The sequence below is a fragment of the Blennius ocellaris genome, assembly GCF_963422515.1.
Source record: "Blennius ocellaris genome assembly, chromosome: 24".
Taxonomy (NCBI): Eukaryota; Metazoa; Chordata; class Actinopteri; order Blenniiformes; family Blenniidae; genus Blennius; species Blennius ocellaris.
This window is the reverse complement of record NC_137673.1, coordinates 3,536,217-3,563,274: the sequence shown is the minus strand read 5'-3', so window position 1 is coordinate 3,563,274 and position 27,058 is coordinate 3,536,217. Positions and strand designations below refer to the sequence as shown.

The 27,058-nt window shown below is 47.2% G+C and overlaps 2 protein-coding genes across 2 annotated transcripts in view; one reads left to right on the top strand and one right to left on the bottom strand.

The window, feature by feature from the left end:
• Positions 1-21,790, top strand: part of agap1 (ArfGAP with GTPase domain, ankyrin repeat and PH domain 1) — a gene marked incomplete at its 5' end in the record, with an annotated part of 90,471 nt that extends 68,681 nt beyond the window's left edge. The window contains 5 exons of the mRNA XM_080520024.1: positions 573-727; positions 1,576-1,666; positions 1,787-2,009; positions 17,236-17,491; positions 17,604-21,790. Of these exons, the coding sequence (XP_080376150.1) occupies positions 573-727; positions 1,576-1,666; positions 1,787-2,009; positions 17,236-17,491; positions 17,604-17,813 (935 nt within the window). The 3' untranslated portion in view covers positions 17,814-21,790. The remainder of the gene's footprint in view (positions 1-572; positions 728-1,575; positions 1,667-1,786; positions 2,010-17,235; positions 17,492-17,603) is intronic.
• A 2,448-nt stretch (positions 21,791-24,238) lies between these two features.
• On the bottom strand, positions 24,239-26,482 carry gbx2 (gastrulation brain homeobox 2; the record flags this gene model as incomplete). Its single annotated transcript, XM_080519972.1, is given in 3 exon segments — positions 24,239-24,586; positions 24,588-24,781; positions 25,957-26,482. Coding segments are annotated over 3 exon segments (1,068 nt in total).
• Between the last annotated feature and the right edge of the window lie 576 nt (positions 26,483-27,058).

The window sequence follows — 27,058 nt, the reverse complement described above, 5'->3', positions numbered from 1 at the left end:
GCCGGGGCTAATTGTAAACAGGAGCTGCCTGTTTGGGATCCGTCAATGATCTGCTCCACCTCCACTTCCTATCCGCCGTAACGGTTTCCAAATGTCGTCCAAACACCCGCAGCAGGACGATACACCGGCGGTGGACGTCCCAGGTCCTTTTCTCCGACTCCACACCCTCAGTGTGACGTTACAAATCTCTCTGTTGATGGATTTTAGATTGAGACGCAGGGTTTCCAGTCGGCCACAGCGAGACCACGCAGGTTCCGACCTGGACTCGTTGCCCTCGGAGGCTCTAATTGACTCCTGATCATCTCATTGACCTCTGAGGGGTCGGTGGGGAGCAGATCCACATGTGAGCCATGATTGTGACCCCTGACCTCCCCCTCAGGGCGACACGAGGCCCCGTAATGCGGGTGACATCCTGGCTCCGGGGGCCTGGAGGGGGGGGGGGGTCACGTGGGTCAGGGGAACAGGTGACTCCTGGACACTCTGATTCCGCTGATCGCCCGTTGACTTGCACCGAGGCGGCGCGCGACTCCAGTTCCTGTCGCTGACTCGCTTCCCGTTTTCTCCTCTGGCAGAGCAAGAGGAGAACTTTGAGTTCACCATCGTGTCGCTGACGGGCCAGACGTGGCACTTCGAGGCCACGTCGTACGAAGAGCGGGACGCCTGGGTTCAGGTGATCGAGAGCCAGATCCTGGCCAGCCTGCAGTCCTGCGAGAGCAGCAAGAACAAGGTGAGGCCTCCACGCCGCCGCACGCTGTCGTTTTCGGTTGAAAATATGCTGATTTATTGGATTTATTCTCACAATTTAACAAGTCGTCATTTTGTAGCGTGTAAATGATCTGCAATTTTACCATTAAAACTGTAGTTATGTGCATTTTTCAAGTAAAAAAAAAGCAACAAATCTGACATTAAGCTCTCACAAATATCTAAAAAAAACTAAACAACATCACTCCCATCAGGCCCCAAACATACAAGTGAAGTCAGCTTTTATTTACACAGCACACCCACTCATATAATTACAAAATACCAATTACTGTAGCTCACATCGAGCCTCACTGCTGCCATTTCCCAGCTGCAGCAGGCGACTCCATCTCAGCCCGCCGTGTTTACGCCTCGGGCTTCCAGCTTTTCATTGCCCTCCCACCCAAGAATTAACCCCCCCCCCCCAAAAAAAAAAAATGTGTTCACCCCCTCCTTCCCCCAATTCCATTTGTTTGCTGTGATGTTCCTTCGTTTCCCGACGTCTGTGATTCGACTGGCGTCCGCTCACTTTAACCTGAGTTTTAATGAGGATTTAGGAGGTTTTAGCGAAACACTGATAGTTTTGGATCAAGTTACTAACGGTCAAATATTTTTAGTAATAATGCTTTGATTGCTCGTTACCAAAACTACTAGTTGTGGGATTATAAATCAACAAATGTGGACCCAGGAGGGAGTCCTGAGGGACGCCAACACTGGATCGTGACTCTCTGTGACCAAAAGTCCCCGTTTGAAAAAATGTGTCCCAAGTTATTAGGGGACATTGTTTTCTGATGATATACGTCTTATTAATTTCTATTTATTTATTTTTTGCTTTAGTCTCGTTTGACCAGCCAGACGGAGGCGATGGCGCTGCAGTCCATTCGCAGCATCCGAGGAAACGGCCGCTGTGCCGACTGTGAAGCCCAGAGTGAGTACACGCTTTGGTCGCAACGTCTTTTTGTCGGGATGTCGACAGAAAGAAGACGCAGTGTAGAACCCGCCAGCCGTATTCTGTAATCGAGAGCCACGCTTCCTGTACATCCTGCAGACCCGGACTGGGCCAGTCTCAACCTCGGCGCCCTGATCTGCATCGAGTGCTCGGGCATCCACCGGAACCTGGGCACCCACCTGTCCCGGGTCCGTTCCCTGGACCTGGACGAGTGGCCGCTGGAGCTCATCAAGGTCATGTCGGCCATCGGCAACGAGCTGGCCAACGGCGTGTGGGAGGCCAACGCTCAGGGGCGCCTCAAACCGGCGCCGGACGCCAGCAGGTAGGAGAACCAGGGACGCCAGTCCAACACTCACAGTCACACCCACGGGTGATACATGTGAAATACGATGTGGATGAAATTATTACATTTAATGACAATAATATAGATCAAGTTAAAAATAAAGACGTATCTGGGTAATAAGGGTTGATTAATTCTAGTTGGTTCCTGGTGCAGTGCTGATGGCCACAGACAGGGGGCAGTGTGTCACGCTCTCACGCCAGATGAGGTGGATATTGACAAAAATGCTTCTGTGTGTGTGTGTGTGTGTCTCTGTGTGTGTCTGTGTGTGTGTGGGTGTGTTGTAGACTACAGGGAATAGTAACAAATCGCTGAACTTCAGTGTGTGTGTGTGTGTGTGTGTGTGTGTGTGTGTGTGTGTGTGTGTGTGTGTGTGTGTGTGTGTGTGTGTGTGTGTGTGTGTGTGTGTGTGTGTGTGTGTGTTGTGTAATTATCGGCCGCTGCAGCTCTGGGAAGCCAGCAGCCATCATAACAAATTAGAGCTGACTGCCATCCGCATAAAGATCGACTTCCCTGTCCTCCCCCCTGCACTCACCCCCCCCAACGCTCATTAGTCAACAGAAGCACCTTATAATTACTCCCCCCTCCACCCCACCAACACACACACACACACACACACACTCTTTAACCTGGCATGCACTGAAACAACCAACAGCGACAAGACAAAATCTGAACAACCTTCCGAGTCTGAAAACTGTAAATACCTCAAATATTCCTTCCCGTTACTCCTGAAAACCTCTTTATACTTCCCTTTTGCTCTGCTTTGTGTTTCTTATGTATATTTTTGTTGTAACTCACAATCTCGTTGTTTAGTTTTCCCTTTGTTGCCATTTTACTCCTCTGAAATGATGGTTTTTGCATCTTTTATGATCATTTTGCACCTTTTTTGTGACTCTTGATCATGTTGCACAATTTTTTTGAACATTTGTTGTGGATTAGCTCCCGTTTTCCATAATTTTGTGCCGCATTTGAATCTCTTTTTTTTTTCAGCACCTCCATTTTTTTTTTTTTTTTAGATGATTTTTCTTCTTCTCGCTGCAGTTTTGTTGCATTAATGAGCCGTTCCTCATCCTCCCATTGGTTTTCTGTCTCTTTCACACGGGCCTTAAAGTAATTGTGCGTCTTCTATTGTGATTTTGCATTGAAGGTCGTTTCCGAGCTTGTTGGTTCCTCTTTCCGCTGTTCTTTTGGATCCTTTTTTAATTAATTCCCCGTCATTTCCCATCGTTCTTTTCTTTTCTTTGCGTGTTCACACCTCTGCGACCACCGCACGCTCTTTGTAGATCAAGCTTTCAATGGGAAACACTCGCAGCACTGAAGCCTGTTCGCTCGTGATACCTATGGCGGAAACGCACAGCAGTGAAAACACACACTAGCTGCCTCACACACACACACACACACTGAGCGATCTTTGCGTATCGACGTGCCATTAGCCCTCCTCCGTCAGAGCACTAATGCTTTTATTGTTGCTCATGTTCCTATTTATTTATGAATCGGAGGCATGTTTCCCCCGAAGAGATTAGAGAAGGAGGTCAATATTATCTCAATTAACCCGCGACGCTCCACTGCAGCTCTGCCCCCCCCCCCCCTCCACTGACCCCCCCCTCCGTCCCCCTCGTCCCTCTGCCCTGTCGATAGTATTTATCAGTCCATTCCTTAAGTGGCCGGCTGTTTGACACCTCTCTTCCATAAATCCCTTCCTTTCTCTCCCGACTCCTCTCTTTTCAAACTTCTACCTTCTTGCCTCCGCACTCCGTCAGGCTCGCGGCACGGCGGGGTCGTTCGTCCCTCAATTTTGACTGTCAGACTCGATAAAAGCCGGGTTACATAAAGTTCACCAGCAAGTGACGGGAATAACGTTTTTAGCATCGAATTCACAAAGCTTTTCTCTTTGGGTTTGTCTGGGGTGTTTTTCCCTCAGTTTTGCCTGTAAGGCTCAATAAAAGCGAGTTCACCGCACATTTGCAGACGACGTGGCAGGATTTTTCGTGCATAATCATTCTGTGTTTCTTTTCATGCTTGTTTTGTGTATTTTGCATCAGTTCATTTGTCCGTTTTGTCCTTATTGTGGCCATAAAGTCCTTATTGTCGGCTTTGTGTCATCATTTTACTTTGAAATTGTTTTGTCTCTTTGAAGTTACTTCTTGTATCTTCAAAAGAAATTTTTTTTTGGGGGGGGGGAATTATATTAATCTAATTTTCTTCATCTTCCGTGGTTCTTTTGTGACATTTCTTTGGGTCACTTTATTGTCCCTTAGTTATTGTCATTTGTAGGGTCATTTAGTTTCTTTTTTTGTATTTTATTTAATTTTTTTATCTCCTTTTGTTTCTTTTTGGGGTCGTTTTCAGCGATATTTGCCAGAAAATATGTCAAACTTGAGTTAACACTATAGAACTGCAATTGTTGAATGCGTTTGTCATCCTCGTGATGTGACACGCCTACATTAATCTTAGGGTTGAAAAATCCTCTCTTCACTTCCATTTTACCCCAATTAAAGCCCACGGATTAAAATATACGACCCTTTTCTACCTTTAAGTGAAAAACCTGTCTGATTTAAGTAGGAGTTACATCATAATTCAGTTTTTCCTCCAATGACAATGTTCATAAATGCATCACTTTCCCGGTTATTTTTTCTTTCATTTCGCAGGAGGAGCTTGATTTAAGATCATTTTTACTGCCTCCCAGGTTCCAGAACTCAAACGCTTCTCTCGTCTGCTTTCACCTCTTCTACCTTTCTGCTTCCCGTCCATCCCATTCATGCATGCGCTGAGCCTCGGCGTGAGGAAGGCGTGGAGTTTTTACGACAGCTTTATGGAGTGCCGGACAAGGTCTATGAAATGATATGTAGATGTCAGCGAGGTTAGATTCGCCCGCCACTCGCTGCGCCCCTTAAATTACAACTCAACCTGCGATGCGTCCAACGAGCAGAACAACACTGCAGAGGTGTTGACGACGCGTCACTGAAGACTGGATGTTTGGGCCAATCCCGTTTATTTAAGAGGAAGTTTGAGGAGATTAGAAGAGGGGGAAATTCAATAAATAAGACGATATCATCCACATAGAAACATTCATACTAAGTTGTATTTATCTTTACTTGAATTATATTGATTTGAAATAAAAACACAATTAAAAGATAAAATGTTCCATTTTAGTTGATAAGTGACTTCTGGATTTTTACAATTAGTAAAAGTTTTGAGATGAATTTCTAGCAGAACCTTCTGTGTTCTGAGTTACAACCTTGAGACACAGTAAAAATAAGTTGTTTTCAAGATACTGATTTTTTATTTGTAAAGAACATTTTTACTTTATACCATTAAAATATCATATTTGAGATGTTTTATTGAATCATATGTCACAACATCTTCAGCTTTTGTGACATTTGTTTCTATTGATTATCATCTTGACCCGAAAACATCCGTTTCTTAATTGTCGAATGATTTCAAATGTATTTTAAGAAGAAATTACGTGAACATACAAACAGTTTCAGAAAGTGTCAACTGGAGTGGAACCAGAATTGAGCCCTGAGGAACTCCACAGCTTGTCTATGATTTTTACTTTCACACATTTTAGATTTCACTCTGTCCTTCACAATGCATTAAGATTATATTCATAATAGTAAACAGTATCCTCAGAGTAAACACAAAAGAAACCCAGCTGATCCCTCGGTCTGTCCCACTGTTACAGAACCTCTCAGGTACCGGAGGACACTTTCCTTTACTTTAATGTAACGTCCAGAGCAATCGTCTTGACACAGGAAGTAAAATGTCCAAGTCGTCATTGAATGATCAACAGTATCATGATTTGTTTTTCCCATAATCCAATTAATCATACATATAGCATGTAGAAATGGCAACATCTGTCCAAATGTTGTCACACAACCTGTCCAGCTGAGGTTTTGTAAAAATAAATCCACATAAACCTGAATAAATCAAATTTCTGCGCCATCTTCTTTGAGGATTTGCATCCGAATCAAACCAAATCTTTGTTCTTTTTTTCTCTTTTTTTTTTTTCAAATTTGAGCTCTCGTATCCAAACCATTACCCTCGTGGACTAATCGCGTTTTCCCACCAAAACACTGAGCGGGGGAAATCTTGCCGAGTGTCTCTTTGTGGCCCGGACTGTTTACCAGCCCGGCCGCGGCTCGCCGTGAACCCATTCAATCCAAACACATTACGGAGGAGAACTCTGCGGAGGTTTTCCTCCCCCTATCTCCCGTTTTCTTTATTCCATGAGCAATTTGCCGACTGAGCCAATTAGCCGACGGTAGGGACGGGCGGGGAGGTGGAGGCGGGGTGGTTTGCGGGGGGGGGGGGGGGGTTGTTTCTGCTCCGGGAGTGGAGTGGCCCCCGCTGGCTCCCGGCGAGCCACCGAGAGGACGGCCGGAGTGGCGTTATTTATTTCTTCATTATTAAAAGTAGGGAGGGGAGAGGACGGCGAGGTTAATCTGATGACTCAGGCATAAAGAATGTGCATTTAGTTTGTGCTTTTAGCCCGCATTAGCATAACCTCGCCGCGATGACAAACGATGAATGGCCCGGTGATTGGCTCGTGTCAGCCGGCTTAATGTCAATAGTAAATTGGAGGGCTTGTTAGGCGAGCTGGGGGACGCGGTTACGGGCAGCGGCGAGGCAGTCATGTACAAAATAATGTCTATTAGGACTAATTTAATCAAGGCCTCCCTTTTACAGATGAATTAGGATGTAGGGGCCAATTATTTTTCAGTTTGCTGCGGCCGTGCCTGTCAGGAGGCTGCTGTTTAACATGCAGGCCGTGGGCCCGGCTGCAGATAATGGAGGGGAGATGATGGCGGGCGGGATCACGGAGTTAACCGGCGTTCAGCGCAGACCGCGCACGGCGACACACATGCAGCCGCATCTCGTGGGAAACTCGCTTATTTACACAAACCATGATGACATTTGCTTCAGACCGAGACGTTAATGTTAAATTTACCGAGTGCGGTTTGATTTTCCTTCTTTTTTTTTCTCCACTCTCGAGTCCATGGCGCCTTCTGAGCCTTCATTACTTCTCTGCAAGTGAAATTTAAACTTCTACACTTCAGTTTATCGTCTCTCTTCTGGAAGAAGTTGCGTTTTGTTCGACTCAGCGCGGTGGAAGATTGGATCAAACTGCATTTAACTAATCCGTCGAATAAAAAAAATGACCATTTTGGCGTCCCATTGTGTCCAGCCATCAAAGTGAGACCACGAAATATTCAATTTCAGTGGTTTGGAGCAGAAAAAATGTCGAGTTTTCGCCGAACTAGGTTCCACTAATAACCGATTTGCAACCTCAAAGAGCCTCAACTGTTCACGTCGATCAAAACAAATGCAAAAGCACAACAAAATGATGCAAAAACACCACAAAAATACACAAAAAAAAACTACAATATGCAAAAGAACAAAAAACTACTATGAAAAGGCACAAATAACTCCAAAAACCCTCAAATAAAGACACTGAAAAAACCAACCAATGATTGAAAGTGTCTAAGTAATGCACAAAACTAAAATGACTGCAGAGGCACATCAGAACTACAAAAAGGCCGAAAACAATGACAATCAGACTCAATACAACTGCAAGGACAATAAGAAATCCACATATCAGAGAAAAAACAGCTAACGAGGTACAAACTATTGTGAGAATATGTGAAACCCCAAAACAACTGCAGTGATTCATAAAAGAGCCATAAAAACACAAACCTTTCAAAAACATTAAAAAGACAAAACTACCACAAAACAAAGTGCCAGTGTAGCTTGAAATGACGTCAAGTCAAACATCGGAGCCTAATTTGAGAACAACACGGCGTTTCCGTCTGATACGAGGTTGACGACCTTCGCGAGCACCTCCGAGACCCGAGTGAGGGCAAAGTGAACCCACGAGATTAATCAGAGTCGATGGCGGTTTGAGGACGACACGTGTCCGTCAGTGGAGTCTATGTGATTGATTCCAGTTTGGGCTTTTATGGGGGTACAAGGCGGCGCCCCCCCCCCCTCCCCCTGCTTTGACCCTGGGGGGCAATTATCTTGTGATGTGGGCCCCCCCACCCCCTTCGCCCGCTCGCCCCATCTGGTCCCCTGAGCCCAATCGCGCCGCCGTTACGCGGCGCCTGCCGCACCTGCACCCCGGCCCAGATTAAAAGCCCCCGGTCTAATTTTAAATCTGTTAGCGCTGGCCTTTTGAGGGGGGGGGGACAAGACTAATCTGTTCCCATAAAGGGCCTGATGCTGGCGCCTCTCCCGGCACCCGGCGCAGACAGACCTGCTGCTGAATTATTACCCGCCGCGCATTCGTCATGTGGGGCCCGCTGTTAAGTGTGCGGCGATACATCGCCCCGCACCTTCATCCTTTAGCCGACCCCCCCCGCTCATTTTTCTGCTGTCTTATTAAGGTGTAGCGGCGGCGGCAGTGTGCAGGTAGTGCCGCCGCTGGCGCCCCCTGTTGTTCATACCCAAAAGCAACGCGAAGGTCTGGATCTGCTCGTTCAGGAAAGGAGTGATCGGCTTGAAGAGACCGGAGGTGCGACAAATCCAGTCAAACAGCCAAGATCTGAACAAAGAAAAAGCAAAAACCTCCAGAAAAAAACTATTCAGAATCGTTGAACCAAATTAAAATAATCTGACACAACCGTGACTCACACAGTGATTATTTTCGTCCTGGCGTCCCTCAGGGCTCGATTCTTGATCCTCACTCATTTAGAGAATCAAGAGAAGCCGCAACAACTATGAGTTTCGTGTCCACTCTGCTTTTTTGTGGCGCGAGCCGCTTCGGCGTCGGCTCTCCAGGTGTTCACACTGGAACCCGTTTGGCTCCGTTCTGGCTGGAGAGCCGTTGGCGGGTTTCAGCCCGCCACCTCGGAGTGGCTGTAAAAACCACGAGCGGGCGGAGACGCTGACCTTCTGCGACGGCCCTGCCAAAGGTCAGCGTTTGGCGTGACGGAGACGGCGGTGGGGTTCGGAGGGCCACGGGGGACGGAGGCACATGGCCTCCGACCACCTCGCCACACCGGTGGCCGGGAGGGGCGATTAGCCGCGCTGTCAGTCGCCGTCCGCTCTGGCCGGCGAGCCGGAGCGGGCCTCTGGGTGCTGGTGTCGACGTGCCGCGCGACACGTAATTAAAACAATGAGACGCGGCGCCAAAGAGGAGGAGAGTGGGGGCCACACTGGGAAAACACTGCGCTCTAAAAATAAGTCCAAGCAGATCAAGCGGCGAGGAAAGTGTTTTCAAAACTGTGAAGCCGCAGCCTCTTCTGCGGTTTATTGTTGTTGGAGGTCATCTGTGATTTTTCCTGATAATATTGTGCGTCGTTTCAATAGATTCTGCTTAGTTTTGTATCTTCCTGTTGGCGTTTCTCTTCTTTTTGTGATCGATTCAACGTTTTTGTCATATTTTCCGGTCTATTTGTTCACATTTTGCATTTTTTTTTTATAGTTTTTTGTGATTTGTCATCTTTTTTTCATGCCTTTCTACATAAATCAGTTGATGCGGTTGAACACTTCCTGTGGTTTTTAATTATTTCTATGGTTTGGAGGAAAATTTGTTTGAAGTTTCTCAAAGATTATTTTTATTTTGTGGACAATCTGCATGTTTTAGTGGGGTTTTTTTGGGCAGTTTTACATCTTTTGTTGGTCGCGCTGCATAAGGACATCTCATTTCATACACATTGGGTATTTCTTAGGTAGTTTTCACATTTCTGTGGGTATTGTGCAACCTTTTGGGGGTTCTATAGCCCGCACCATCCAGATTAATCAGAACTGAGGAAGTTTTGCTGGTTTTATTGTCAATTTGCATAGTTTTCTCTGACGTGTTTTTGCGGTCGTCAAACCAGCGTGTTCTGTGGGCTGGTAGTGAGCGCTGTGAGCCGTGGAGCAGCTCCTCGGTGGCGTCGTGGGGGGTTTGGCCCCCGTGGCGGCTCGGCGATGGGCAGCGAGCCCAAACTTAGCAGCCCCTTCAGCGTCGGCGTCAGCTGGGGCGCGGCGGCCGGCGAGCTCGCCAGCTGAGGTGATGGCGGCTGACCGCAGGGCGGCCGAGGGGTTAATGGGAACGTTTAGAGGACGGCCGAAGTCTTTTCGTGGTTTGCATCGCAACGGGGGTCCCCCTCTGGCGCCGGGCCGGCGAGAGGAGACGGAGCTGTTGCGGCTCGGAGGGCGAGGCGCCGCGAGTGACGGAACGTCAACAAGTATCTCCGAGGCCCGACGACGGGGCCGCGCCACAACTGGCTGACGCTAATGAGAGCTGGACCGGCCGCCGCTGTGGGCAGACGGGGGGGGCGGGGGGGGGGGGGGGGGGGGGGGGGGGTAAAGAGATGATGACAACAGCTGGAGATGGCGAGGATCGGCCTGTCACACCCTCCTCCCCCACCGCCACCACAGAGGCGAGACGCCATCGCTCCCGACATGACCCCTCCCTCCCTCCCTCCCTCCCAAGTGGAGGGGTTTAAATCCTGACGCTGGGATGAATGCGCCTCCTTCTTTTTCACATTTTCTTGCTTTCTCCTCTTGTTTTTCTGCTCCTCCGTCCTCCTCCATCCTCTCCTCGCACACTTTTCCTCCCTGTCTCCTCCTCCACCACCACCACCCCCCCCCCGTTGCCAAACCTCCAAACAGGACCTAATTGGAAGGCGAGAGTAGGGGAGGGGGGAGGTGGGGGGGGGGCAGACCTTGACAGACAGGAGGTCAGCGTAATTGCTGCTGGCCATATTTAACATTAAGATAATCAGGCCATTAATTACCCTTTGGATCATTAAATCAGCCACTTGCAAAATGAAATTTCGGCCTCTATTACTCACTTGAGAGACCACGAGGGGAGGGCCTTTTTCCATCTATCAGCCTCCTCCCCCTCCGACCTCCCTCTCCGCCGCCTGGACAAAAGCCTCCGCCGGCCTCGTCCCATTCCTCTTCTTCTCGCATGCAGGTTTTTTGTCGACACTCTTCGCAGTCCCTTAAAGGTGATGTGCGGCGATTTATGATTCCCGGTTCAGACGCCAATAAATGATTCAAATAAACGCATTTGGCACAAAAATTGTGAAGATATTAACGTTCTACGGGGGGGATTGAAAGCACACACACACACACACACACACACACACACACACACACACACACACACACACACACACACACCTCTTAAATCAAACAATTTAAATGGAGTTTGACTATTTAATTCAGATGTGGCTTTTCTCTCGGAATATCAGGACAATTGTACCAAATCTCAAGAGACACAACTACCAATTAATCTACATAAATTGCCACAAAAAGGAGAAAATAATCCCAAAAACTGTTCTTATTATTACACGTCACCCCAAAGAAGGTACAAGCGTATTTAACTTCGTAAGTATTTTTGAAACAAATGCAAAAACTAAGAATTTTACGTCATCCAAAAGCATAAACATACAAAAATACACAATACATTATGTTAGAAAGACATGAAATTTGATCCAAGTGACACAAAACTACCATAAATAGACAATACTGGGAAAAGGGATGATACTGTCAGAATGAATTATTTAATCTTTTTTTAGCATTGGCATCCCTCAGGGCTTCTTTCTGGATCCTCTTCTTTTTAAAATTACTTTTATTACCAACTTCTTTTTTTTTTTTTTTGTTCCTAATCTAAGACGCGTCGTTAATCTGCTCAGTGGATTGAAAATAACTCATTTTCAGTCGTTTGTTGTCAAAGAAAGACTTATTCAAGGCAATAAATCATTGACTTTATTGCCTCAAAGTCAACAGATCCATTGTGTCCTCTAATACTGCATTAAGCCCTCCTCCTCCTCCTCCTCCTCATTCTTCATCCTCCTCATTCTTCATCCTCCTGCACTCGGGCAGCTCCACTCATCTGCGCCTTGCTAATCTGGTGGGAAATGTCAACGACTTCCTCGGCCACGAGGCCCGGGCGTCGGGGCCGCCGGGTCACATGTCAGACGGTGACGAGTTTGTGGGCGGCGCCTTGAGAAAGTTGCACTCTTGTTATTTGTATTTCATTAGTGGTTTCAGACTTTAATTTTGAAGGGATTCTTTCCCAGCGGGGTCAGTTCTTCCTGAATCCTGCTGGTTTGAGGTGGACTGAGCCTTTATGTCTGCAGTTATTTCACCCTCCTCCTCCTCCTCCTCCTCCTCCTCCTCCTCTTTAGTCCCCGTGCAGCATCAGTGGAGCATCACTGCGTCTCGGCCCAGAGATCAGCTTCACATCGGGTCTCTCCTCCACCTTCTCTTCTCATTTACATCGTCTCTGTCCGAGTTAACCCCTCGGTGGCCGGCCGGCCCCCTGCCTCCCCCCTCGGTCCAGACCTCCCTCACCCCGCCACCCTCCCTTTAATTATCCGTGCCTATCCAAGGGCAGCTAATGACCAGCCAGGAAAGGCTAATTGATTTCAGCCTCCTCTCCTCCTCCTCCTCCTCCTCCTCCTCCTCTTCTTTCTTATTTCTTTTTTCTTTCCTCTCTCTCCTGCTGGAAGATAAAACGTGTTTTCCGGATGGATTTAAAGCCGAATTAGTGTCACGTGCAGCTCCTCACCTTCGTCGGGAACTCCTCCGCTGGACTGTGATTCATCTCGGATGCACATTAGGTCGGGCAGTTAGCTGCTGCTCTTATCTACGCTCTATCTATCTATCTATTAATCTATTAATTAGAGGGCTAATTAGGCCAGAAGAGAAGCCACTGACACCATGTCACTCTTAACCCCGTTTCCTACCGCTCATTACCTCACTCACACACACACACACACACACACACACACTCTCTCACACACACCCCATCCTCCACAGTGTAATTAATGATGGGCTTTAACAGCGGCACGGTGGCTCATACATCTCGGCTCGTGGCTGCAGGCTGAGCCGGAGAATCCTCTTTTTGTCTCCGCACAACTTCTCTCCACTCCAAACATGAAATCTGAAGGGAAAAAAAAACTGTGAGCGACGATATTTTACAACCTGATTTTGGTTGAAGGGGGGGAAAAAAAGAAAAGTTGTGAAAGTTTGGAACAATGCCAACTGCTCCCCCCTGTGCACATGTGTAAAGTGTCATTTATATATAACTTCAAGCAGATAAAGAAATAAATATCACCAATGTTGAACTGCTTAATTTAAGTGTAAAGAATGTTTTCGGCTGCTTCTGGGCTTTTCTGCGTCTCTGGAGGTTTGTCTGGACTGCTTTGGTACAGTTGTCCAAGGTTTTTAAGCTGAGTGCACTTTGGTTTCTACATCCTGGGTCCAGGTTCTTGGAAGTAGTTTCTACTGTTTAAGCAAAGCACTTTGTAGGTTTTTGTTTTCGATGGGTTTTGTGTTTGGTCTTAACTGGTTTAGGACCGTTTGATCTGTTTGCAACGTGGTTCTGGTTTTAGAACGGCTGGATCTTCACACGCGGGTCAATCGTCAGCCTGCGACACACACGGTCTTGCAGTCAAACGTGCTTTTCTATGCATGAATGGTCCCTCTGATGTAGTTTGTTGAAAGTGGGTCTCTATTGGTCGGCGGTGTCGGGCTTCACCTCCGAGGATCCATCAGGAGTCCTGTGTCGTGTCTCTTTAGTGGTAATTATGCTAATTAACCCGGTGTGATTATCAGGGTGTGTGTGCTGGCTTTCAGCTCTGTGTCGCTGCTCTGTTGTGGGGTCGTGGACCGATGACCCGCTTAAACACACACACACACACACACACACACACACACACACACACACACACACACACACACACACACACACGGTAGATAAGAGCGGCGGCAGCTGCTGGGACGTCCAGCGGTGGTTGGTCAGTCAGTCGGGCCAAACGCCCTCTGGCTTTACGGACAGGAAACTCAGTGTGTCTGTAAACACAACTACACAAAGCAGTTGCTCGGGGGGAACAGACACACACACACACACACACACACACACACACACACACACACACGCACACACGCACACGCATACAATGCAAGGTGCCCTGAGCTCAAACAACAGACAGGAAATCAGCGGCACAGTGGGCCCAGCATGGCGCCCTGAGTGACCCCCAAACACAAAATGACATTCTGCTACCACCCCGTTTCCAACGGCAACCACAGCGCCGATGAAGCTGTCAATCAACGGGCCTGCTTATCAATCGCCGCGCAGGAAATAGTGTTTCCACCGTCAGAAGTACCGGCAACAATCCTGGGTTAGTTCATTAGGGGTTAATGAAGCTCCTTCAGGCTGGTTAATAGTCTGTATTTTTTTGGTTTCGCCTTTTTTGTTACGCATTTGCGATTGGGTTCCGGGTCTCAGTCTGAAGTTGCTCGGGTTTGTTACGAGTGAATCTTCACAAGAAGACGGCAGGATTTTTTAGAGTTTTAACTGGTTTGACTCCAAGCTCTTTTCTGCTCATTAAATTTCATTTCTTGTAAAAAAAAAAAAATCCTGCACATCGAGTGAAAGTGAAGTAAATGAAGGTGTGTGTGAGTGTGTGTGTGCTTGATGGTCTTGAGATGAGAGCAGAGCAACAATAGAAACCGTAGAAACACAGTAGAGGCATGTTTCCTCTGGCTGGTGCAGTTTTTTTTTAATCTTTTAATCTAACTGACTGACACAAACACACATTAGAAACCCTCCGGGCTTCACATGACATATTTGTAGTGTGTGTGTGTGTGTGAGTGTGTGTGTTTCCCTGTCACAAGCGATCTCACCGGGACTCATGTTTAATTATCTACCCAGCATGCCTCGGTGCAGCAGCGCGCTGCTTCGTCTAATGGGATGTGAAAAGGGACACGCACACAGATTAACACACACAATATGAGCGTGTGCGTACGGACACATGTTAACACATACTGTCACACACACACACACACACACACACACACACACACACACACACACACACACACACACACACACACACACATACACACACACACACACACACACAGTCACTCTGTGTGGTTAATTAGTGCAATTAGCCTCTCCACTGTCCAGAGCCGTGTTTTCAGGACTCGTTAGCTTTCAGATGAAGGAGAGACTCTGTTTACTGCAACACACTGCCAATTCACAAAAACGCATACCAAACACTCGCTGGACAAACTAAACTAATCTGCGTGTAGCAATACCGAAGTTAAGCAACAAACGAAACAAACAACTCAACACAATGTTCCAAAAACCAGACAAAGAGACTATTAAACACGCAGTAAACAAACATGTGGGAAGTAAACAATCATACCAACAAACGGTCAAATACACTGTGAATAAACAATAAAACACACGGCATGGAAAATAAACAACTAAAGAGCATGGGAACACAAAGACAAAAACAAGCAACACGTTAGATAAACACTGGAAAATAAATGCAGAAAACGTCCAAACACTTAATGAATAAAGAACTGATTAAACAGAACAAACACATGATAAACAAAAACATAACGCATTTAGAAAGCATCCAAACACCAGGTGAATAAATACCTACTGAACGCAGCAATCAAGAGTTGAACGTACAATAAATAAACAACTCAAAACCAACAACAAAAGGCAATTCGAGCGCATGGTGAATAAAACACAGCCAAACACACGATGAACCAGTAAACAGAGTGTAACCAGAGTGTAAACGGTAAACATAGTGTAAACAGTGTAAAAATAGTGTAAACTGAGTAAAAATAGTGTAAACTGAGTAAAAATAGTGTAAACTAAATAAACAGTAAATAGAGTGTAACCTGTAAACCGTAAACAGAGTGTAAACGGTGTGTAAACAGTATAGAGTGTAAACGGTAAACAGAGTGTAAACGGTAAACAGAGTGTAAACGGTAAACAGAGTGTAAACGGTAAACCGAGTGTAAACGGTAAACAGAGTTTAAACGGTAAATAGAGTGTAAACGGTGTGTCAACAGTATACAGAGTGTAAACGATAAACAGAGTGTAAACGGTAAACAGAGTGTAAACAGTAAACAGAGTGTAAACAGTAAACAAAGTGTAAACAGAGCGGTCAGTGAGTGAGGGGATGAACTGCAGCCACTCTGACGACTGATGTGATGCGTTCAGGCGTCTTTTCTTCGAGCTGTTCATGGACAGTCGGTGCAGCGGCGGAGGGACTCGGCGTGGTGAGACGCTGACGGAGGGACGGGCGGAGGACATGTCCGCTCACACGTGCTCCTCTTCCTCACCCTGGTCTTCCTCACTGTATCCCACAGTCCGGCTCTGTCTGCAGGCCCTTAGCAACTCGGCCGGCGGGGGAAGGCATGCATGGGTCCAGTGGCCTCACATTTCCTCTCCGTCCTCTGGAGGACAGGGGGCGAGAGCCCTGCTGAGCGCGCACACACACACACACACACACACACACGGCGACACCTCCAGTCTTTGTCCGGGGGCTGTCGGCCGTACCCTCCTTGCCCAGCCTCCTCACTCTCTCTCTGGGTCGGGGCAGGAAGGAAAAGCCCCCCGGGACATTCCGTGATGCTAGCCACCACCACCGCCACACCCCCGACAAAACACACACACGCACACACACACACAGTGGTATCCAGGAAGAGAGTTAATGAGATTCTGCCAGGTTCCCACACCAAACACACACTTTTATTCCGGCCTTTTCCCACAGTGTGTGTGTCCTGGGTGTACACACATCTCCTGACACTGTTTACTCACACACACCCAACATGGCTGCAAACGGTTGTCGGTCGGACGTGAAATTTAAAAAAACAAACAAAAAAAACAGAAATGGTGAATGACGATCTTTTAATAGTAATTTAAGTTCCGGCCATTTGACCGACTGCAGTGTTTTTTCTCCTCACCGCTCTGAATCTGTGGCTGGAGGAGGTGTGGAGGTCCTGTGGGGGGGGTTGTGGGGGCGACACAGCTCAATATCTGTGCGGACCCTCGGGGCCAGACTAATCCCAGCAGGCTGAATAAGCTGCTGTTTACACGGAGGGATTTGAGCAGAGATTAGGGCGATCAGTGCTGCGGATTAGACAGATCAACAGTTCATGATACTCCATGGGGAAACAATACCCCCCCCCCCTAAACTCCCCGAGTCTGTCTCCACAGACCCTCGCTGTGTCTTATTTTACACTCACAGCATCTGATGCCACCATTTCAAACAGGAAGTGAAGGATTTGGTTTGTTTGGGTGCTAAAGAAAAGCCTTTTTTTTTTTTTTTTTTTTAATCCAAGAATAAACAAATCAGATCCGACATTTAACAGAGGCGCTTCCACTCGGGTTGCGTTAATCCCGTTTCAAGTTTAAATGGCGTGCATGGTGGTGACGCTCCTGTGTTGTGTCGGCCAGGGAGGAGCGCGAGCGCTGGATCCGGGCCAAGTACGAGCAGCGCCTGTTCGTGGCGTCGCTGCCGTGCACCGACCTGTCGCTGGGCCAGCAGCTGCTGAGGGCCACGGCGGAGGAGGACCTGCGCGCCGTCGTGCTGCTGCTGGCGCACGGCTCCCGGCAGCAGGTCAACGAGACGTGCGGCGAGGGCGACGGACGCAACGCGCTGCACCTGGCCAGCCGCAAGGGCAACGTGGTGGTGACGCAGCTCCTGATCTGGGTGAGGCGGCGGCACGCGGCGCGGTTTCTTGTGTCGCCTATTATTTTACCGCCTTGCTCGCCGGTGTGCGCACGTGTGACCACTCTCTCTTCGCTCTCTCTCTCGCCCGCAGTACGGCGTGGACCTGATGGCGAGGGACGCCCACGGGAACAGCGCCATGGCGTACGCCCGGCAGGCCGGCTGCCAGGAGTGCGTGGACACGCTGGCCCAGTACGGCTGCCCCGACGAACGCTACCCGCTCATGGCCACGCCCAACTTGTCGCGCCGCAACACCAACCGCAACAACAGCTGCAGCAGCGGCGGCAGCGCCGCGCTCATATGAGCCGTCTGGGAGAACGCGGAGCGCTCCTGTTGGGAACCACGGCCTGTAGGCCCCGCCCACTTCGCCTGACCCACCGAGACTGCGTTGGTGTGTCCGGCCGGGGGGGGACTCCCAAAGCATGCTGGGAAACGTGGCCCACGATCGTCACATGGCGGGCCGGCCGGAGCGTCTTGGGAGAGAACGGCACGACTCGCGGCGGCAAAACGTCGGAAGCTCTACGGATAATCATACCTCAACACTACGAGGCCAGTTCCTGAACCCCACCCCCCCCCCCCCCCCACACCCAGCGGCCAATCAGAATCCTCAACATATCGTCAAGGAAACGACGGGAGCGCCGGCCTCTGATCAAAGGACTTCTCACGGCGTCCCACCACTTTAACTTTATTTCATCTGTGAACTCTCCTGCCTTTTGTTTTGTTTGGTTTTTTTTAAATGTGAAAATATCTCGATGTTTCAAGAGAGAACGAAATCCGACGAGTTCGTAGAGAAAAGAGAAGTGTGATAGATCGCATGTCCTAGACACTTTTTTTTTTTTTTTTTTTTTGTTAATTTAAGGTTTTTGGTTTGGTTTTTTTCCCCGGATTGTGTATATTGTGCGTTCATTGCTGGACCAATGGTTAAACTGTCAACATGGGACGGCGATATCAACTCTTGATTAGTTTCCAGGTGTATAAAGTCGTTGAGTTATGGAAGCTCTCGCCAGGCTCAGGGACCGGAGACTGTCCTTCATCAACACTCGTCTTCGTCTTTCCAGAACCAGAGTTTGTGCCGTTGGCTCTTCGCTCAACTCGCCGGCGTCTCTCTCTCTCTCTCTCTCTCTCTCTCTCTCTCTCTCTCTCTCTCTCTCTCTCTCTCTCTCTCTCTCTCTCGATAAAATGTGAAAAACCACCTCAGATCGGTTGATTATTTTTTTTTCTGCTTTGATCCAGAAAACCAAACATTCGTGACGCCGTTGCTTTAAACGGGTTTTCACGTTATTGACGACGAGGTTTCCTTCACGTTGTGGAATCATCCGCTTCTGCTTGTTTTGCCAAATTTGTGACTTTTTGTTTTTTTTTGTTGTTGTTTTTTCCACGGCAGCGGCGGCCGTGACATCTTGAGCTGAGCGAACGGCGAGCGTCACAAACCACTTTTGTTTTCCACTCGACTGTCCCTGAAGTTAAATGGGAAAACTACAAGGGAGCAGCTGTGAAGCGAAAAAGGGAATTTTCTCTTCCTCCTCTTCTTCTTTGCTGTCGGTTCATAATGATCAGTGATCGGAAGGCGTTTTTCTTTGTTTTTGTTTTTGTTTCGGTTTTTTTTCGTCCCGTCCAATCAGACAGTCTCCCTGATCTGCTCAGCGAATCACAAAGAAGGGCTTTTTTCTTCTTCTTCTTCTTCTTCTTCTTCTCTGGTCTGGAAACCTTGTAAATAATCTGTTAATCTCTCTTCCGATGGTGGATGATCGTGTATATTAGCGTACGTGTCGGTGTGTCCGCTTTTACAGAGGGGAAGCAAAGTCCTGATGGAACCACGGCGAAGGTTTGAGTCGAAGCTGAAGTCAAGGCGAGTCTAAAGATGGCGTCCGAGCGTGTGTGTGCGTGTGTGTGTGTGCGTGTGCGTGTGTGTGTGTGAGAAGGAAGTTTGGACGCGGTGTGACGGCCTGCAAGTCATGTCTGAACCAAATTCACCAAACGGCGTTGAGGCTGATTCCAGTTTAACTCCATCCTGGATCAAACCACGATCAGAGACTTTTACACCGACGTCGCCCAATCAAAAGCCTTGCGGTCCCGGTCGTCCCTATGGAAACGTCGAATGTTCTGCAGGTTGAGGAATTCGGCCATAAGCGAGAGTTTTTGACGTGAAAACATCCAAACATCAGTGGAGGTGGACTGAACGGGGTTCTCCGTTCTTCCACACGTCGATCTGACCTCTCCTGTTATCCTTTCTTGGTTTTAAAGGTTCGGTTCTGGATTTTGCGGCTCTGGAGAGGCGAGCCGGAAACTCCAGTAGAGCCGCTCTCTGGCGCCGGTGACTGAAAGCAAAGCGCTGCTCCGGCTCCGACTCCACACCCGAGCGACGTCCGTAACGACCCTCACTGTCACTTCACATTTCACTGCAATATTCAAAATTCAAAAACACTTCCGCCAAAAGTCTAAATCAAGCTTTTTCTTTAAGTGAACACTAATCTTTTATTTTTATTTTTTTATTTTGCACGCCTGCCTTCATGTTCCCGTTCTATTTCACGTGCCACGTCCTGTTTTTTAATTATTATTGTTATTTTTTTCCTCCCCAATGCCATTCATCTTTTTGTGAATAATGAACCAACTGGTTTGACTGTAGTTTATATTTTTAGTGATTTTAATAGTTTTTATATTGGACTCTCCCAGGACAGCAGGGTGAGACAAAGATGACCTTTTATTTATGACAGAAATGCACTAAATGTAATTTTTCCCCTACGTCTTCACTACAAAACTCGTTATGCCGTCGCTTTTTTTTTTTTATGAACTGATATTTACTCATAGTTCTCAGTTCATCTCTTGTGATTTGATTTTAACATTTGAACAATCAGGAATTCATTTAAATTCATAAAGATGATTAAAACAACCCCCAGGTAAAGGAAAAGTGGAAAAAGATAAATGTAGTGACTAGCGTTAGCTTGCGCTTCATATTCAAGCTAGCCAGCAGAACTGCATTTAAGCTACATTTCTGCCCAATTCTGTCGATTGTTTACACTTTAAAAAAGTTCAAATCCAAAGATAAAGGACAAAAACTGAAAACGTTTTATTGCCGAGTCGACCCTCCTCGATGCTAACGGCACCTAGCCTCAACAAGCTAGCGCTATTAACGTGGGAGGTTCAGCAGCTTGTCAGTAAATTATTAATACGTGAAGCTTGTAAAACTTGTTATAAAATCTAAACATCTGATGGACCGGGACTAAAATCGGCTAGCTTAACGCTATTAGCGAGTTTCGCCTGAATAGAATAAGATCATAATCACAGAAATGGCTGAGTCGTCTAATTCTGACAGGAGCAGGTGTAATTGGCAGTAACATTCACTACCATTGTCCTTCTGAAGTTTAGCAAATATTTTTAAGAAAAAGCTAATTTATTAAACAGGAGTGTGACATGAAATAGCAGCAGCTAGCATTTAGCTATCGAACCCCGCAGTCTACGTATTTGATTTTACTTCATATTTTCTCAGAAGTGACTTGCGATTTATCGTTTTGTACGTTAAGCTACCATGATCATGTTTACTCTCAGACAGAAATTCACTTAAACTCCGTCTCGATCCTGTGAAGCTCCGACTCGCCATCACTTCCGGTTGCGTTGACGAATAGCAGCGAGGCGCCATGATGTTTTGTTAGCACTGTTCGCTCGGATAGCGCGACTGAAGCCGCTTGCTTTGTAGATAATTGGCGGAGAAACTGTGTTAGCGTGATGCTGTATATAGACTTTAACGAAACGAAGAATAAAAACGACTCTGTGTGGGGTCGTTTTACCTCATGTCAGATGTATTTAGCTGAAGACACGCCCACTTTGTTAGAGGACACGCCCACCTGCATGAGTGGGCGTGTCGTGATGGGAAATGGGCGTGTCTTGCAGCAAAGCTCCGCCCCCTGTCTTGCAGTCTTTATATAATCTTCTCCCTCGTGTCTCCGTTTCCCCCCAAAAGAACCCGAAAGTCTGTCACCACATTATTTATGAACACGACCTAGCAAAGAAGACTCCGCCCCCTCAAACCTACGTTTTGTATTGTATATTTTTCTGCGACATTTTCACGTTTTATTATTATTGTTCAGATTTATCATTCAGACACATTATTGTTCTTAATGTCACTGTTATTCTAATTATTATTATTATTATTATTATTATTATTGTCATTGTTGTTACTGAATTTTTGTTTCCTGTACAGTACCGTTGTTGAAAATTCTACCTAATACAGAGTCTTCTACTGTAATGTGTCTCTTTTCAATAAAGACGAGAATAATACTTCTTAATATAACCTCACGTCTTCATGGTCCGGCTTTAATTTTCAGAATTAGGAAATCTTGGTTTGGAATCGGTTGAAGCTGTGGAGGTGAGAGACGAGGAGGAGGAGGGGAGCCTCGGCCTGGCTGATTCCCTCAGGTCTCATCTATCAGCCTCCCAACATGCCCGGCCTGATTACAGTTTGCAAAAAAAAAAAAAAGTAATTAGAGCCTCACACTGGGACATTTTGTCCCCTCAGATGAGACTCAAGTGTTTTTATTGACACTTGATGTCACATTAAATCTGAGAAGTATTCTAGCGCGCAGCATCATCAGTGTGTTCCTGGAAAGACCCCACATTTAATATGAATGCTGATACCCTGTTCACTGAAACAAACAAACAGAAATCTTTATTTGTAAAGGAAACACGTTTAGGTTCTTTAAAGTTTAATATCGAAAAAAAATATTTTCAAAATCAATATTTGGTGAAGTTCAGATTAATTAGAGTAGATTTGTAGAATTTTTTGCCTTTTTATCTTGAAAAAAAAACAGATTTCAGTCATCACAGCGTCTGACGTCACGACGCGGCGGTTCCGCAGCAGGTGACATAATGAGCGTGATTCGATCTACAAAAAAAAATTAAATATCCCCTTTAAAATGTTGATTTTCAAGTCGGGACTCGTGAAGAATTCACGAGCGGAAGCGGAAGGAAAAACCCTCGGTTTTCCTCTCGCGAACGGATGTTTTGTTTGTTTGTTTTTGTTTTATTTACTTCCGGTGAGCTGACGTGAGGGAACTGCAGGTGTGTGGCACGAGGACGTGGTGGCGACGTGCGACACGTGGGGCGACTTTTCTCGACTCCTGAACTCAGGTGAGTCGTTTTCAGCGTGTTTTGGTGGATTTGTAAAGAAATATATTTCACCCGCGTGAGGCGAATTGATGACGTCACCGGGTGCGGGCGCTGGGCTTTTGGTGAATGGAAAATATTGAGCTTGTATTATGATAATAATAATGTTTGGGTGTGGTGCAGCTCGTGGATCCTATTATTTATATTCAGATGAGATTATTTTCTAAACAAAGTTGATTTTAAAGGTGTGTGAACTCAATTTGAAACAAAAAAAATCTCCGTTTTCAGTTAAAGTGAAGCTAAAAATTAAACGTTTTAACCCGAAGTGAAATATGTGAAATGCTCCAAAAGGCTTTCAAGCGGGGCCTTAATGCCACTTTGCTAAATATAGAAAGCTATTTCTAATTATAAATAGATGTATTTCCATGAGAATAAAATCTAATTTACAAAAGTATATTTGATTGAATGATTTGATTTTAATTAAAAGGAAAGAAGCAATTATCAATTAAAGAACAATTAGAAAATCCATGTAGTTTTAATATATTTTTATATTTTATATGGTGGTTGATTATGCACAAATAAATAAAAAAAATCCAGATCATGAAGAGAGACAATGCAGTTGTTAACATCTGTTTCATCTTTTAATTCACACTTTTAGCTTCTTCTTTTTTTTTTTCTTTTCCACCTCCAGAAGTCAGGGAATGTTAGTTACCTTTGCACAGTTTTATATAAATAAGTTAGCAGCGTCATTTCCGTCCAAAACAAAAATAAAAATAAAAACCCCAAAGAAAAAGAAGAGAAGCGACGATCCGGAGACACAGTCTTCAGTAGCAACACAGGAAGAAGCTCCCAAACAAAACCAACAACTGTCTGGTTCCGGAACGTTATTTACACGAGGGGGGAGGAGGAGGAGGAGGAGGAGGGGGGAGGAGGAGGAGGGTGGGGGTCGACCTGTTGATGGAACAACACGTCAGTGTCTCTTCATCCTCCTCGTCTTCCTCACTGCTCTGCGTCTTTTACACGCGACGTTTTGCTGCTTCGTCCTGCAGCTGAAACGAGTCACCCAGATCCCCCGAATGTCCATTTTGGGAACATTTTCTAAACAAATTGGTAAAATCTGAAATAATAAAAAATAAAAACCGTGATAAAGAAAAAAAGATTTAGTTTGAATGTTTTTTTTTTTCTTTCATTCTATTACATCAAATTGTACATAAATGAAATTGAATTTGCGGCCTCTGAAAAACAATTTGGTGTCAATTTTCTTCTTGATTGTACTTTATTTCATTTAAATCAACTTATTTGTTTGCCAAAAAAAACATTTGTTTAATATCTTATTCTCAGAGTTGAATTACAATTTTAATTAATTCGATAAAACGCTCAGAACAAACGGAACCTGTTTATTTATTTCTCTTTTTTTTTGGTTGAAACCGACAGAATTGATTTAATTCAGATGACTTTGGTCACTTCAGTGTAATTTCGTCTGGTTTTCAGTCGGAGGCCTGTTTGTTGAAAAGCGCCGAGGAAGTAAAATGTTTAACACCTGATTGAAAAATGATCAAATGTTTGGATTATTTCGTTTTTCCGGATTTCCCTCCGCGCTCTGGGTCCGGGTCCGGGTCCAGTCCCTCCTCACGGCCGGTTCTGCTCCATCTGCTGGTGCTGACTCCTTATTGCGAAGCGGCTCACGTGCACCGGGATGGGCACCACGATCTTGGGGTTCCGGGACGGCTCCCCGGACTTGTTGTTGACGTTCCCGGCCTTGACGCGTTTCCACTTGGCGCGCCGGTTCTGGAACCAGATCTTCACCTGCACCTCGCTCAGCTTCAGCGCATGCGCGATCTGCGAGCGCTCGGTGAGCGACAGGTACTTCTTGCAGTGGAACTCCTTCTCGAGCTCCAGCAGCTGCTCGCTCGTGAAGGCCGTCCGCCGCCGCCGGTTCTTCCCGCCGCCGCCGCCCCCCCGCGCCTCCGGACCCCCCGCCGCCGCCCCCGCCCCCGGAGCCGTGCATGTGCGCGCCGTCGTCCAGGCCTCCGCCGCCGTCCGCGTCCTCTTTGTGGCACATGGAGGTGAGGTTGTCGTCCGAGCTGTAGTCCAAGTCACTGTCCATGGAGAAACTCTCGTCCTTCCTCCCGCAGTCTTCCTCCTTGGAGTCTTCTTTACTGAGGGATCTGCCTGCGGGACAAACACGGTCATTTCAACCACACATCCGCTGAATCCGCCGAGTGAACCGTCACGTTCGAACTTACAATAATCCAAATAAACACCATTTAGAAATATTTGTATCGTGACGCATCGGGATCATTTGCTGCATTCGATTTAAGACTTTTTATAATTATTTTTCAAATAAGCTTAAAATATATTATTGTCTACAACAACTAAATAAAAAAATTAAAAAAAAGACTGTCGCGGCTGAGAGCGACATGTGTGAGTGAATTAAAGCGGGCGATGGGGGGTGGAGAAGGGGGGTTGGGCTGCCCCGTGTCAATATCCATCATCAGAGTGTTTAGATCACCGCAGAAAAACACGCTCCGTGGGGATTTTTCTCCCCCTTTTTTTCACGCGTAATTACGCACAGAGCGTCTCTCGGCGCGCGGCCTTCAGCGTGAGTGAACCCGGAGCTGCTCGAGACTCAATCATGTCACACGCAATCACAAATAATGGACTCAAGAGGGAACAAATGTCTGTTTTCTATCATCAACCGATAAAACCATCAAATCCCTCAACGGGGGTTTTTTTTTTTCATTCCAGGAAACATGAAACTCTCCAGTGATTCATCGCGCGCTGCTACGAATTAATAAATTAGGATTAAATTCGTCCTGCAGGTTGAATTTTTTTTTCTCTGAAGCAACTGGGTAAATTCTGATTTGTAGATTATTGAAACGAGCTTCGGGCCTCCGGCGGAACATTTGTGGAATAATTCATGACTCATTTATTCTAAAGCCTCCAACACAACTCCGACATAAACGTTTAAACTCACTTTCGGAAATAATATTTTAATGTTCAGATATGTTGGTTTTGGAACGAAATTCTTAAATGTTTTTCAACATTATTTAAGCAAAAGTCCATTTTTATTTTGATAAAACTAGAAAATGTGGCAAAAAGATTTAAATATCAATTTGTGCGGGACTTATATTTTTTTTCAAACGATCATTAAAGTTTATTACATATGTATTTGCAAAGTATCAAATGAAATACGACAAAAACTATTTGAACCAATTTTAGAAAAGTGAAATGATGAAACTTTATGCGGAGTTTTTAGCTCCAGCCGCTCCGGTCCTCCCCTCCTCTCTCCCGCCGCTTCCCGACTCGTTCCTCCGGGGAAACGTCAGCTCTCCTCTCGCCCCTACCTGTGGATGTCTGCACGGTGTCCGTGTCGTGGAACGCCCCCGGCAGAGCCTCCTTCCCGGCCAGGAAACTCTTCCCGTCGTCCGCCTCCAGCCGCTGCTCCTGAGTTTTGTCGAAGATGCTGTGCAGCGCCTGAGAGCCGAACTTTCTGGCCGCGTCCTGGTGCTGCTGCGACGGGGAGAAGCCGCCGGGCAGCGACGCCATGAGCGTGGAGGTGAGCGCCATGCCCGGCGTCAGGCCCTGCGTCAGGCCCTGCGCGAGGCTGGAGCAGAAGCCGCCCTGCAGGCTGGACAGCTGCGGGTGCGGGTGGTGTCCGGCCGGGAGAGCCTGCTGCAGGGCGGGGGGCGGCGGCGGGGGCGGCTGGAGCACCACCGACCTGTACGGCATGAACATCGGGTACCCGGTGTAGACGAAGTGTCCCGGGCTGGGCTGCGGTGGCCCCCCGATCAGAGAGTCGATGCTGAAGGCGGTGGTGCTTCCGAGTGGCCGCTGCATCACCATGAAGGACGGGCTGAACGCTGCGCTCATATGACCGACCGCCGGAGCTCCGAGCAGCCGGGAGAAGGAGCGCTGCGGGCGGCTGCGGGCGGAGGGAGGACCGGCCCCCCCGGACTTCACAGGAGCGATAATCCGAGAGGACGAAACCAATCCATGAGGGCGACGAGAAGTGGAAATGTCCAGGAAATGTCTTTAAGTTCCCGGGGAAAAGGAGGAGGAGAAGCCGCCGCGCCGCGCGCCGCTCCGCTGACGCACCGTGCGCACTTTGGAGCCCCGAGCCGCGTCTCGTGCGCCTCCTCAGCTGGATCCGGATACAGAGTCCGAGCGGCTGGACTCTTCTCCTTCGCCTCACCCGCTGCCTGCCAGGTGTCTGTGTGACACAGAGACGCGTGTGTGTGTGTGTGTGTGTGTGTCTGCTGCCCGCCTCGCGCGCGTCCAGATGTGTTTGGGATTTGAATTGCGCTCCCCCCTGTTTAATTGCGCTTCCTCCTGCGCCCCGGCCCCGCCCCCCTCCGCGCGCTCTGCTCTCCGATTGGTCCAGGGAGGTGACGCGGGGCGCTCGCCCTCGGTCTCCTGGATCAACGCCAGCCACGCAAATTGGATCCG